The sequence below is a fragment of the Notamacropus eugenii genome, chromosome 6 (genome assembly GCF_028372415.1).
Source record: "Notamacropus eugenii isolate mMacEug1 chromosome 6, mMacEug1.pri_v2, whole genome shotgun sequence".
NCBI classification, from domain to species: domain Eukaryota; kingdom Metazoa; phylum Chordata; class Mammalia; order Diprotodontia; family Macropodidae; genus Notamacropus; species Notamacropus eugenii.
This window is the reverse complement of record NC_092877.1, coordinates 339,475,477-339,489,627: the sequence shown is the minus strand read 5'-3', so window position 1 is coordinate 339,489,627 and position 14,151 is coordinate 339,475,477. Positions and strand designations below refer to the sequence as shown.

The 14,151-nt window shown below is 38.8% G+C and overlaps 1 protein-coding gene across 2 annotated transcripts in view; it reads right to left on the bottom strand.

Annotated features, from left to right (window-relative positions):
- Positions 1–2,954: 2,954 nt before the first annotated feature.
- EIF2A (eukaryotic translation initiation factor 2A) overlaps positions 2,955–14,151 on the bottom strand; it is a 30,968-nt gene continuing 19,771 nt past the window's right edge. For both annotated transcript variants that reach the window (XM_072618294.1, XM_072618293.1), the window contains exons 7-14: positions 14,023–14,096; positions 13,777–13,921; positions 13,458–13,574; positions 11,334–11,905; positions 7,634–7,747; positions 6,134–6,265; positions 4,542–4,607; positions 2,955–3,521 (exon numbers count right to left, since the gene is read on the bottom strand). In XM_072618294.1, coding sequence (XP_072474395.1) covers positions 3,456–3,521; positions 4,542–4,607; positions 6,134–6,265; positions 7,634–7,747; positions 11,334–11,905; positions 13,458–13,574; positions 13,777–13,921; positions 14,023–14,096 — 1,286 coding nt within the window. In that variant the 3' untranslated portion in view covers positions 2,955–3,455. The remainder of the gene's footprint in view (positions 3,522–4,541; positions 4,608–6,133; positions 6,266–7,633; positions 7,748–11,333; positions 11,906–13,457; positions 13,575–13,776; positions 13,922–14,022; positions 14,097–14,151) is intronic.

The window sequence follows — 14,151 nt, the reverse complement described above, 5'->3', positions numbered from 1 at the left end:
GAGAACATGAGAGAACCGTAATTCTATCTATCATGTGGGTTCGATGTCTATGAAAACACCCATTTTATTTGGTATTTACTTTCAGAATAAAACCTCCCAAGGTATAGATGAACTTTGTTGACACTTTTGTCTTCACTCCTAGCAATATGTATTAGTACATTAAGTGGCAATTATCTTCATGGTGATGTCATAGACACTCTGAAGCAAAAGGATCCCACCGTCCCAGGGGATGTTCTCTTTGGGACAAATGAGGACATCACCACTTCCTCTATTTGCCTCTGAGAACCTTTCAACTGCCCTTCCATTTAGATGAAACTTTTTAGTTTCATTTAGAGCTAGAATATCAGTATTGTATCCATTTGTTCTTTAGCCAAAGACTACACATGTAGAGTACCGATCTACCAACCTTTATTTATTAAGCTCTCCTATATGCCAGATATTGTGCTTAGTATGGCAGATACAAAAACCATATAAAAACAATTTCTGTTCCCAAGGAACTTACATTCTAATGCAAAAGACAACATTAACAACACAGATACATAGTAGATGGAAGGCCTTTTTAGAAGGGAAGGTACTAGCACCTGGGGGACGAGGAAAAGACTCCCACAGAAGATGGATTTTGAGCTGAACTTTGAAGGAGGCCCAATATTCTGAGGTGGAAGTGAGAAAGGAGAGCATTTCAGGCATGGAGGGAAGCTAATACCAAGATGCCAAATAAGGGGCTATGTGGGAGCAACAGCAGGCAGGTCAGTGTGGCTGACACGTAGAGCATGAAGAAGGGAATGATTTCCATCACAACTAAAGAGGTAGGAGAGGTTGGGTTGGGAAGAGCTTTAAATGCCAAAGGAATTTAGAGCTGATTCGAGAAGCAGTTGGGAGCTGTTAGTTTATGGTGTAGCAGGGACTAGGGTGAGCGGGTGACTTGCACTTCAGGAAAATCACTTTTCTTCATGGAGTGGGCAGAGTCAAGGTATGGAGACCAATTAAAAGGCTATTACAACAGTCCTGGGGAGACGTGATAAGAGTCTGAACTAAATCAGCTTATTGATGATTTAAGAACTGTCAGACTTAGCATGCTCTGTTCCATTTTCTATCAGTGCACCAGTAGCAACATGGGATATGGAAGAGGGGGTCTAGGAGGGTGAAGGCCATTTTGCACTTTAATCTGTTTCATGAATCCCTGTGCTGGAAAAAAAAAAGCTTTCTGATGATGATTCTCTCTCTACTTGGCTTGGGATATCCTTGAAAAGCTGACACAGTTGATAGAGGAACCCATCCATATCAGAAACCTTTCCAACTTGGTAGAACCTTCAAGAGCCATCCACCAGCTTCACAGCCTCCAAGGGTGCAGGGTCACCTCCACACCACTTTGAAGACTGAGAATTCAGTCAAGGCACTGCTTGTGTATTTTGAAAGTAGCTGGCTATCATTCATAACTTAAACCATCAGATTTACTACTTGTTGGGGATCAAGAGACTCTTCTTTTTATTTGTAAACATACAGTGTCTATTTACTTCAGCTCTGTTTGCTAGCTGCTCACTAATCTCTGGCTCTCCCTACGAAGGGGTGTCTATATGCATTGATGGAGGGAGCAGTGACAGAAGAAACCAAAGATTTTTGATGGCCTGAAGTCAGTATGTTTCTTTGTATAAAATGTTGTTTTGAAAATTCAAAGATATATAGTCATATGAAAAAATGCTCAAAATCACCATTGATTAGAGAAATACAAATTAAAATACCTCACATCTATCAGATTGGCTAATATGACAGGAAAGGAAAATGATAAATGCTAGAAAGGATGTGGGAAAATTAGGACACTAATGCATTGTTGGTAGAATTGTGAACTTATCTGACCATTCTGGAGAGTCATTTAAAATTGTGACCAAAGGGCTATAAAGCTATGCATACCGTTTGATCCAGCAATAATGCTCCTAGGTCTGTATACCTAAGAAATTATTCAAAAGGGAAAAGGACCCATATGTACAAAAATATTTATAGCAGCTCTTTTTGTGGTGGCAAAGAATTAGAAATTGAGGGGAATCCCATCAATTGGGAAATGGCTGAACAAGTTGTGGAATATGAATGTAAATGGAATACTATTGTGCCATAAGAAATGATGAGCAGGCGGATTTCAGAAAAACCTGGAAAGACTTATGTGAACTGATGCTAAGTTAAGTGAGCAGAACCAGAAGAACACCATATACAGTAACAGCAACACTGTGATCACTATGACAGACTAAGCTCTTCTCAGCAATACAATGATCCAAGAAAATTCCAAAAGACTCATGAAGGAAAATGTTATCTGCATTCAGAGAAAGAACTATGGAGTCTGAATGCAGATTAAAGCACACTATTTTCACTTTTTTTTGTTTTTTATTTTTGTGGTTTTTCCTTTTTGTTCTGAATCTTCTTTCACACCATGACTAAAGTGGAAATAAGTTTAACTTGACTGTAAGTATGTAACCTTTATCAGATTGCTTGGCATCTTGAGAAGCGAGGGGGGGGAGAAAAATTTGGAACTCAAAATCTTATAAAAATGAATGTGGAAAACTATCTTTACCTGTAATTGGGAAAAATACTATTAAGTGGGGAAAAAAAAAGAAAATTCAAGAATAAGATATAAACATTAACCCTGTGAAACAATTTAGTATACATTTGGAGATTTCTCTCCCCAAGGCTGGCAGGGCAGCTGCTGCTCTGGCCTTACTGTTACCCACAGCATGGGAGTTCTGGCCTGGGTGTACAGTCCTTCCTTCTCCAGGCTGGGGACCCTCCACACCCAAGAACAGACTTACCATCATAACGTCAGATTTAATACAGGCACTTGATATGCTGCAGCTCTGAACTCCCAGATGCAAGTGATTCACCAGCCTTGGCTTCCCCCAATAGCAAAGGTTACAGGTGAGAGGCACCACATTTCTCATATTATAATAATTTGTTATAAAGAATCATCCTGAGTGTTTATAAAAATTTATTTTATGACATACTTTGTAAAATAATTAAAAGAACTCTTATTTTTGATCTAACACAAAACCAAAGTTCTTAAATTTAAAATGTTATTTATTAAGTTCTATAGTTCTGTAAAAACTGAAAATAATTGAATAGTTGGGCTATGTTGCATTTTTGCATGGGAACCTCAAGTTGTCAGATTTATATTTCCCCCCCAAACTCACATGCTTATCTTGATACTTAATATTATTATTAATACTAATTTGTATCATAAGCATTTTTATGCTTGTTTCTGAAAATTAGGAAAAGCAAATTTAATAAACATTATTAAATAATTTCCCACATGCACAGATTTTAAGATAAAAGGTTAGAAATATAAATGAACAGTAAACATGTACATGTGTGTGGACTCAGCCATTTGAAACAAAAGAAATTAATTATTCTAGAAGGTTTAATACAGAAACTGTATTTGCACTGATTTCAGGTAACTGATTTTCCATAAAACTTCAAACACCCAATTCCAAATCTTCTAACTCCTGTAGGAGGGCTTTTTCTTTCTGGATCTTCTCCATCTAGAAAATTTCAAAACACTACATTGAGCTTATTTAAGGGAAAAAAACACAAAAAGAGAAAGCCATTAATTCTTTTTAATCTGTTAACAAGAATTCTAGAGAGCTGAAGGAATAGTAACACATTTCCATTTAACAAATGAGAGAAAAGGTACACGTTATATTCCCTTAGTACACTTTCTAAATAAAAGGATTTCTAAAGATTAAGTTTTAAAATTCCAATTTAATCATGCTGTCTGCATACACATTCTATTAATGCACCAGCAAGAAAGAGTCAGTCTGTCTATCTCGCCTCCTCTTCTGCCCTTTACACAAGGTGAGGTGAGAGTAGGGCTGCCTCTACTCAGACACAGAAACTGGAGAGGGACGAGTGGTGCGGGCTTATGAGGCTCAAGTTCAGTGGAAATGGTGGAAGCAATTAATAGAAACTTGCCATGTTTTTCAGTGACAGTCCAGAGGGTAGCAGATATTTATGTAATTTTTTTTTGCTGTTTCAGAGGGACAATATTAGCAATAAATATATCAATAACTTTTTGGCTTCAGTGTGGACAGTCCCTGAATCGATGGTTCTAGTAATTTTCCTACACTTTCCTTAGCAGATGGTCTGTATATATTCCCATATGTTACATGCACATTTGTTAGATAAATTAATATATGTATAGGTACCCACGTATCTATACTTCTGTGGGGCTAGGGATAAACAGACTGCCACCAGGCTGACTCTCGGGGGAAGCGCGTACAAGGTGTCACTCAGCCCAAACTGGAAATCTTTCCAGTTCAGCAGAGCTGGCCAGACATTTCACTAATGGTTTTATCCAGGGTCACCTCCAGATCATAGCAAGGCATCAATGTTAAGACTTCAGTGGAAAAGAGTGAAACTTGACCTGTAAAATTATTTGATTGCGGTACATTTTTTTAAAGAAAAAAATTTGTTTTCAAAATTTATATACTGTCTTACCTGATAAATTATTCAAGAAAAGTAACCTAAAAAGGAACTATGACCCCAAAAGATGACAGAAATACCTGATTTTTCTCTAGCTGTTTACCGCTAGCTGCTTGTTCTTTCAATTGTTCAATTGCTTTCAGTTTCTGTTAAATTCAAATAATGAGATGGGGGAGAGAAAATAGTTTTAGAAGACTTAGTCATTACAAACAAACTGATTTCTTAGAAAGATATGAAACTAGAATAAAGCCAATTCAATCTTACTATTTTATTTAAATCAAAATACTGCAGAAATATCAGGATGGAGTACCTTTTAAAAAACTTTAGATATCACTGGTAATGTTAAAAATGTAGCACACTGTTCACAAGGTTTAAAATATGCTATTCAAATTTAATGGGGGAAAAGACAGTTTTTAAAAACCGAAGCCCCCTAAAATTCAACGTCTCTTCCTTGGCTCCAGATATCACTCTCTATCATAGCGTCCCTGGGTACCCTACGAGGCAAAGAATGACCAGGAATGATGGTGCACTAGTGAAGGAAGCCAGGGACACAGGCAGCCAGCCTGGGTACTCATCAAATATCACTCAAGTGGTGTTGTTCGATTCCATAGGGTGAGTATAGTAGCATCAACAATGACAATAACATCAAATACAACGGATACTGATGTATGTTAAAAGACAAAATTAGAGCTCATGAATTTAAAATCATTTGAAATATTATGCATGCAAGGATAAAAACTCAATGAGAAATTGCTAGCACCAAAAGGGGGAAAGAACTTCATAAATAAACTTGCAGCAACTTCCTGTCACTTTTAGAAAAAGAATTTAAGTAAATATTAACTAGAAATATTTTCATGAAAATATTTTTCTTTAGCTATCTGAAAAATAGTCTCCCAAACCTTAAGAGCCTTAGAATGTGAAAGGTCCCTGGTGTGCTGAGAAAAGTACTACTAGGAACCGAAGGCAAAATAAGTGCCCCCTGTTACTACGGCTAAACCCTTCTTCTGTTCTCCACATACACCACAGAGAAACTGCTGTGTGTAATGAGCTGCTGGCACCTAGAGAGCACACAGACTCAGTGACTGAGAATGCAACCTCACAACCCTCTCTTGAGGGCTACAAACATTTTCCCACCCCAGGCTTCTCTACATCACCAAATTCTCAACTAAACCAGGCATCAGAGTTCCAAATGAGTTTCCCAAATAATGACTGACAGTGGAGTACTGGAGACACAACAAACCTGCTTCCAGGATAGCATCAACTACCACTAACCTACAGGGAGATTCTGGGCAAGTCACCGAACTCCTGGTTCCCATTTTTTCATCCCCAAATGGCAACAGTAATGCTTACACCATCTCACAGAGTTACAACGCCTCAGATAAGACAGGCTAGGTAATACCGCTCCAGATATGGGTACCACACAGACATGCAGCATTATGCAGACACACTTGACCTGAGATGGAATGTTGGTCAGTCACAAGGGAAGAGACCAAAACCAGGGCCTCCTGCTCTTCCAATTTCACAACATTGGAGTGGAGAGCTTGAAAACTGGAAGTTTCCTTCACCTACTTCCCTGCCATTTTGTTTGTGGGAAAACTATGTCTTCAGATCATCCTCCCAGCTACTCTTTCTAGTCAGTTTCTGCTTGTCCTTTTAGTAAGAAGCCTATTACCTTTCTCAGGTTCTTGATCTTTTTGTCTACCTCAGGGTCTCCTGATGTTGGCAGAGAGACAACATTTCGTGGGGTGTTCTGCTGTGGAGTTGGGTTAAGAGCCAAATCTTGACTGTTCTCACTTCTTGCTTCCTGTAGGAATTTATTTGTTAAATACAATTCTCCAAGAAAACAGAAACACTAAAATTTTCAACCACTATAGCCCAGAAGTATAAAATGCAAAAATCAAAATGTGATTTTATCTTTTCTACATTATGAGATTATAATTAAGGGGGTCTGAATTGGAAGAATGAGCAAAGACTGTATATTATCAGCAAGGGTAGATATCTGATCATATACACATAAATAAGAATAACCTCATAATGAAGTTCTTGGGAAATAGCTGCTTTGCTCTAGTGACCAATTCCAAAAATATTGCTCTTTCTGCCACTCCAGTGATAAAGGATACAAGGTTGGCTGATGTCCTTTTGTGCAAAACTCTAAAGCAGAGTATGTGTAGTAGTTTGCTATTTTTCAACTGAACTCACAAAATGAAAGACACAAAGCCTGTTTTAGAGAAAAAAACTGAAACGAAGCTTAACTTCCCCTGACACAGATGAAGAGATTTTAATTTAAACCTCCAACTAATTGGTGATCCTAGCAGCTATTTTGCTTCTACAGGTGTAAAAAAATTAGTAATAGAAAAATACTCTGTGATTATTAAAGTTAAGTAAATGTATTGATTTTCAATCTTAAAGTAACCAAGACAAGTAAATTAGCTCATGTGTAAACATTGCTACATTCCATACTTTCTTATCTGACAACTACTCAGAGAAAATATATGCTAACAAAAAGAAATCCTTTTGATTGAACCTCTAGGTCAAACTGATCGTGTCGGTAAAACTGCCAATGATTACACAACTGACTCCTTTATCTTGGCAGCTGTCACTTGCTATGTTTTATGGTCTGTGACTGGTAAACTCATCTGGTCAGCTAATGAGACTAAGACCATGTAGCCAAGCTTGGTCCTGGGCCAGTGGTAGTCCTGCTCTACTTCATGACTACAAATGGCACTAACTTCAGATATCCATCTCATAAATGTGAGCCAAAAGGTATGATGAAGGAAATGTGACTGGCTCCAAGTGGTCCACTGCCAAGAGGCTTCTTGAGCACACAAGTAGGTTAGCCTGGATACTTTACACCCTTGCAACAACAAGATGCTATGATAAATCAGCCAATCCTTCACAGCTGCAAAGGTACCAGTCTCTTCACCCGTGGCAGGGAATGCTGGGCCTTGTTTCGCAGTTATATTCTCTAAAATAGTCTTTGATTCTATGATCTCACTTGAAAAATCTTTCTTGTATCTTCATAGCAAAAACCCCTACGTTTTATGAACATTCTATCACTGGGACTGTTGATGTTTTTCTCAATTAAAGGACAAATTCAATGTCTATCATCTCAGGTAAAAACAGCAGTTAGAAGCGCACACAGTCAGAGTGACTGGAGCAGCCATGACAGTACCTGTTTCGCAGCCTTCTTTGCCTCGTGCTTTCTCTGATTCTTCAGAGCTGTTTTAGATAAGGGCTTGTCACTTCCTGATGGTGGTTTCATATTCTGAGGTGGTTCATCCTCATGCTACAGAAAACAGACAACAGCCATTCTGAAAAGTGTATTCCACATTGTGAGTCCTAAAGAACAGCCAGGTATACATATTTCCACACATTTTAATTCACCCCATTTACTTCTTTTATACTACAAAGGCCCTGTGACAGAGCTCATCTTTGCTAGGTTCTCCGAGACAATGCTAGCAAAGCTCTGGCAGGCCTCCGGAGAAGCTAGGAGGAAGGGCCTAGCAAAGGTTCCAGTGGATCATGTGCCATCAAGGGCTGGCCATGAAGGGATAGTTTGCTTGGCTAGAGCAACTTTTCAAATTGCATGAGGCATGTTCAGGTTGTCATCTACCTACATGGATGCAAAGTATACTTAAAATGACAAAATCACAAGTCCTTCAGAAACAGTAAGTAATAACAAACATTTAAAAATTTTTATCAGTAGTTAAAATATTTTAAATGGCAGAATGGATTTAATTAGGTATTTCATCCAAACTAACACATGATATCTCTCAGCTTTACGAGAGCTGACAGAATTCACTTCCTTCTGTGAAACAATGGAGTTTTTCTTCACAATTCTGCTACCCTCTAATTCTTGTGAAACCAGATACCAGGAATAACTTCCGGGGATGCCTTTTCTGGCTGCCAAGGCCTGTGACAAACTTAATATCCAAAGCACACTTATTTTCTTTGCGTAAAAAGTTAGTTAATTTACTAGATCTTTCTTTTTAAAATCTAAGGTTAGAGGATTACCAATAAAAGCTGTAAGGCTATCCTGGGAGGGAAGGATTAAAGCTGAGATTCATTTGCTAATCTGGATTTAATTCAACGAAATCTATCTGTTGTTGTCTGTACCGTAGAGATGTTTCCTTTCCTTCATGAAGGTAAAAACCAATTCATGTATTCTAACTGAGGATAACTGAGAAGCCAGGTGGCACAGTAGATAGAGCACCAGGCCTGGAGTTGGAAAGACTCCTCTTTATGAGTTCAAATCTGACCTCAGATTCTTACTGGTTGTGTGATCCTGGGCAAGTCACTTACCCCTGTTTGCCTCAGTTCCTCATCAGCAAAACGGGCTGGAAAAGGAAATGACAAACCACTCCAGTACCTTTGCCAGGAAAATCCCAAATGGGATCATGAAGAGTCAGACATGACTGAAAAGGCTGAATAAAGTAACAAAGATACTGCAGTAGTTTGCCTCAGTTTCCTCATCTGTCAAACGAGCTGGAGGAAATGGCAAACCACTCCAGTACCTTTGCCAAGAAAACCTCAGTCAGACAAGACTGAAAAACGACTGAACCAGCAACAATACAAAACTTGGATAAGTGACTATTTCCACTACCGAGCACACACGCCATGTTCCTTCACTAACACCTACATTCCAGTCAAGGGACAGTCTTGTGAGGTCTCTAAAATGAGAAGCAATCTAAGTCATAAGTGACTGCATAATAGGGCTCACTTTCTCATGATTTCCCACCACAGAGATGCCTCTCTGCCCACTCTTACAGGGACAAATACACTGCCTTTTATTCCTGTCCTAAGGATATGTCTTAATAGCAGGAGGGCTAACACAGTATGATTTAAGCTTCTCATAACTTCTACCACACCCAGCAATAATAATCACAATCACTACCAATATTTAGAGAGCGCTGTGAGGGTTTTCATAGAACTTCCTTCATCATAATCTTACAAGACACGTAGTGTAAGCATTCTGATCCTGGTTTCATAGATGAAGAAGCGGTGGCTCTGCCCATGACCTCAGCTAACAATGGTACAAGGGGGAGATCCTGGCTCTGGGTCCATCCTTCCACTCTATTCTGCTGCTTATGCTAAGTCACTTCTGGTCCAAATAAAACTTATAAAGAAAATGCTGAGTACTGAAAAACCCAAGAATGGCATCAGAGGAATAGGAGCTATTAAAAAGCTTTCTGTAGAAGGTAAAACTTGGGAGGATATAATTAACTCTTTCAGATCACCAGAGTGTTATCTGGTACTAAATTGAGATTATCTCTCTCTTTAAGCATGTGAAAAAGATTTACTTGATAGTTAAATTACAGCTGAGATCTACACAAATATAAAGCAGGAACAGACTTGTACTTATTTCTTGTACTTCCTTTGCATATCATTTAACAAGGACATTGATCATTGATGCATATCACATTCTAAGTAACTTGACTATTTGAGAATTTTCTGCATTATAAAAGATTATGGAATTTCTTTTCACAATGAGCTCTGAGTTATTTAAAATTATTCAATTTGGGAAAAAAATTGGCTTAGGTGATCTTAAAGGAATGCATCCATTATGTAAAGCCCTATACCATGGCCTGGTGGCCTGATACAGTTACTGCAAGGTGATCTAACTTGGTATTAGTGTCCACCTTTGAACTTGGGGAGATCTGACTCAACCACCACACATCAAGCAAGGTCTCCTCTCATGAGGACTCCTTCCAAGATGACAGGACTGTTAAAAAGGTAAGGACAGTTCTCAGCCTCCTTAAAATTTACAGGTTACAAAATATGACCCAGGTGAAAAATCTACCAATTTGACTCCATCAATTCATAATCACCATTCATCAACCATCTTCTATGGACAAGATGGTGCTTGGTGCTGAAAAAACAAAAAAGGACAGTCCCTCATCTCCAGAAAACTAGTAGGAGAAACAAGACACATTAACCAAAAAATGAAGTACACTTCAGAATGGAAGATGCATAGGAGAGCTCACACTGCAAAGTAGGAGAAATTAACTGGGGAGAGAGCTCTACAAGCTTTACTCTGGAAGGGTCACCAAAGGAGACTTCAAGCTGATGCCATTTGCTATACGTATGTACATACTTCTATGTACAAGATGACAAAGATCCAGGCACCTGTAGGACTTCCTACCCTTCATGACCTCATGTGATTCTCCAAGATTCAGAAGGTAGGGCTGTGCAACATTTCTGGTTTTCCCCCGAAAGTAAGGGAATGATCACAACCAAGATGGGGCAAGCACACAGCAACTATTAAGATAGAATCTTCTTTTTCTTAGACTTAACAGAAACCCCAGAAATAATAATGTGTTTTTAAGTTTTAAGTCTTACTATTGTTTACAAGAAGTCTCATAAATTAAACCCTTCCCAGGAAGAAGAGACCTTAGTTATGCTATAAGAGGAACAAGGAGGCTCTTTCCAAAGATACCTTCAGTTACTGTCTTCTTAGTTAAGGTATTTGTGCATCTTACTCATCAGGAATGTAACTGTTTATTACTGCAATGGAAAAACAGTATCCCTAAATAGTTAGCCACTGTTACTGAGGCTGGGTGCTTATGGAAATAAAAACACTTAAAACTGAACAGCAAAATAAATTGTAGAACCTAAAAATTGGAAAGGCTCTAGTCCAAACCATACACGAAAGGAATCGCCATTCAGACATACCTGACAAGTGGTCATCTAAACACTGCTTCCAAGAGAACCCATCACTCCTCTAAGGCAGCTCATCTCAACTGTTAGTAAGCCTAAAATCATTTCTTTGCAATTTTCCCACATTGTTTCTACTTCCTCTTTTTTGAGGTCAATCGAGTGAAGTCAAGTCAAGTCAAAAAGCATTTATGAAGCACATAAGTCTCTCAACTTACCAGCTTGGAGCCAGTTATGGGTTTGTTTCTTAAGGCTGGGGGTCTGTAAGCCTTTGTAACCTTAGACTCCACCTCTGGCACTTCACTGGGTACTGCTTGGTAAGTTACTGCTTTTGCTGGAAACACTCCATCCAAAAATGGCTGCCAAGACACTTGCCATATTTCTGCATTTGATGGGACATCGTACTTGTGTAGAATTGAGCCAGTGTAATGCCAAATCTTGTATCCATTACTAACACGTAACCGTGGAGCACATGTAGCAGTTACAATATGCTCTCCATCTGGGCACCAGGCAAAGTATGTTGAATCTGAAGCCACTGGTTTGGAAATAAGTTTGTAGTTTTTAACATCCCACACTTCCATCTGTCCTCGGAGATTTCCAAACCCAGCAAGTACTAATATATGTCCGTGAGGGCTGTAGTAGGCTGCATTCCGAGGACCAGTTCCAAAATCAAACACAGGATCACATTTCAAATTGAAAATTGTAGCTTTGGCTGGCATAAAACCATAAACAGCACAAAACTCAGTGGAACTGGAATTCCATACTACATCATATATGGGACCATTTTTTGCTAGAAGAAGAATATAAAACCCATCTTATTAATAAAAAGAAAACACATTGATAAAAAACCCAAAAGAGCAAGTCCAAGAACATGTCAGCTGATAAAGGTACTTAAGTGAATATGGCAAAAGAATAATTTTCAGAAAAAAAAACTGTTAAACTTCAACTCTAGAACTGCTAGTGGGTACTAGAGGTGATAGAGTGTAGTGGCTACGGAGGGAGGCAGAAAGTCAGAAGATTTAAGCAGTCCCACCTCTGACACATACTGGTGGACATGGATGGGTCTGCACCAAGGAAATCACAGGCCCAGACCACCCACACACCCACCCACTCACCCACACACACCCAAAAATTCTAACAGAATGTGATTCGAGCTCTAGTAATGTGGTCCACAGCAGTTGATATACAAAGTTACCTTGCTATTTGTATGAATAATTTGAAATAGGTGGCAGAATGGTAAAGATGCTTTGTGGCTAAATTAAAAATACTTACCATCAGATTCTGTTTCAGCCTACAAAAGGAAAAGTATACCAAAGTAACACAATCTAATTACCCACTATAATGTTTTGAGGATCAAGTGAGAAAATATAGGCAAAGTACTTTATAAACCTTAAATCCCTATTATAGTTACTAATATTATTAAAGAATGATGGCAGTGCATTTCAAAGGCTGGTTGTCAATTTAGTCCTTTGCTTATCTAATCCCCTACCCATGCAGAAACTGCCAGTAGGCTCTAATGCGTAAAGAGCACTTGACAGACAAGGAAGCCACAACTGCCCCGACCCAAATCCTACCTAGATCTCCCCTTCCCAATGCTGCCCACGAAGGACCCTGCACCTCACCACCTGCCCTGCAGCTGAACTCTCCCATATGTTATCTCTTCCAATTAGAAGATGAGCTCCTTCAGAGCAGGGAGTGTCTGTTTTCTATCTGTATTCCCAGAATTTGGCACAGCACTTGGAATATTTAAAATGTGCTTTTCCATTTTATTCCAGTCTCACTAGTTTAACCTGCCTTTATAACAAACTACAATTAGCAAATCCTTTTCAAAATAATTTTTTTTATTTAGCAGAAAAATAACAATCACAAGTTCCAGATCCCCTAGCAAAGAGTTGGGATAGGTTGGTTCCAAATTTCTGATGTCAACATAAACAATGCTTGGGGTCTTTTTTATTTTACATTGTTAAAATTAAAAGAAGAGTTCTGTTTATTTCTTCAATACTTTAAGGATCCATGATTTCATTAGTGGGGGTACTCCCTCACTGAAACAGATAGCAACCACCTGTAAACAACTTGATCAGCTGCCTCTGAGACCACCTGAAGTGAAAACCTGTAAGTCACCCTGTAGCCAATGTGGGATGAGCAACAATTCCAAGCTCAGCTAGGCTGGCCTTCATCAAACAGAAGCTTTACTTTGGCAACATGAATATATGCAGCTGCAGACCATTGGAGTCCATCTTAAAACACTGAAAATATTTAATTTCCCATTACAAGATGAAGCGTTTCTGTTTAGAATGCCAGGAGATGGCATTCTACCAAAGGGTCACAGATGAAGTACTCACGTAATTGCACCACGGCACTTTCTCCATTGGTCGCAATGTAGTGTAGGGTTTGCTCTCCGTAATAAGAAGCTCCTGTCTTGTCAACATCTGTACTAGCAATTACTAACACAGCAGTGGCTATAAAATTAAGAAGTTTAAATTACTATAAAAACGCAAACCAATCCAGAGCAATTAGCAAAACCCTAACTAATGTTAACAGAGATCATATCTAATTTTGCATTAGGAAAGCACAGGTCATTAACAAAAGGAAACTGACAAATTAGTTAAGTTGATAATAAACTGCTTGACAAATACAAAGGGATGGAGCATTTTGATATACCTTTTTTATTCCACAGCATTGTCACCTTATCAGCCTTAAAGAAGCTTTTGTTAGCCAACGCAGCATGAGGCCCACTAAAACTGGGGTACTGGTACAGCCTCACAAATGAGGGGGCGCCCTTGCTGCCGGGAACATAAACGGCCACCTGAGTCAACAAAGGATCAAGCCATTACTTCTTAGCCTCTAAAACTTACAGCAGACAGAGCAGTTGGCATTGGAAAGTTTGTTAATATAAAGAGCAGGCACCTTGCATGGCTGGGGTCCTGGTGATAACACAAAATCACTAATTTTTTGTAAATGGAGTTTGTTTGCAATTGTACCTGAAAAATTACAAATGAGATCAGGTTAATAACAAAAGACAAAATGAACTCTTCA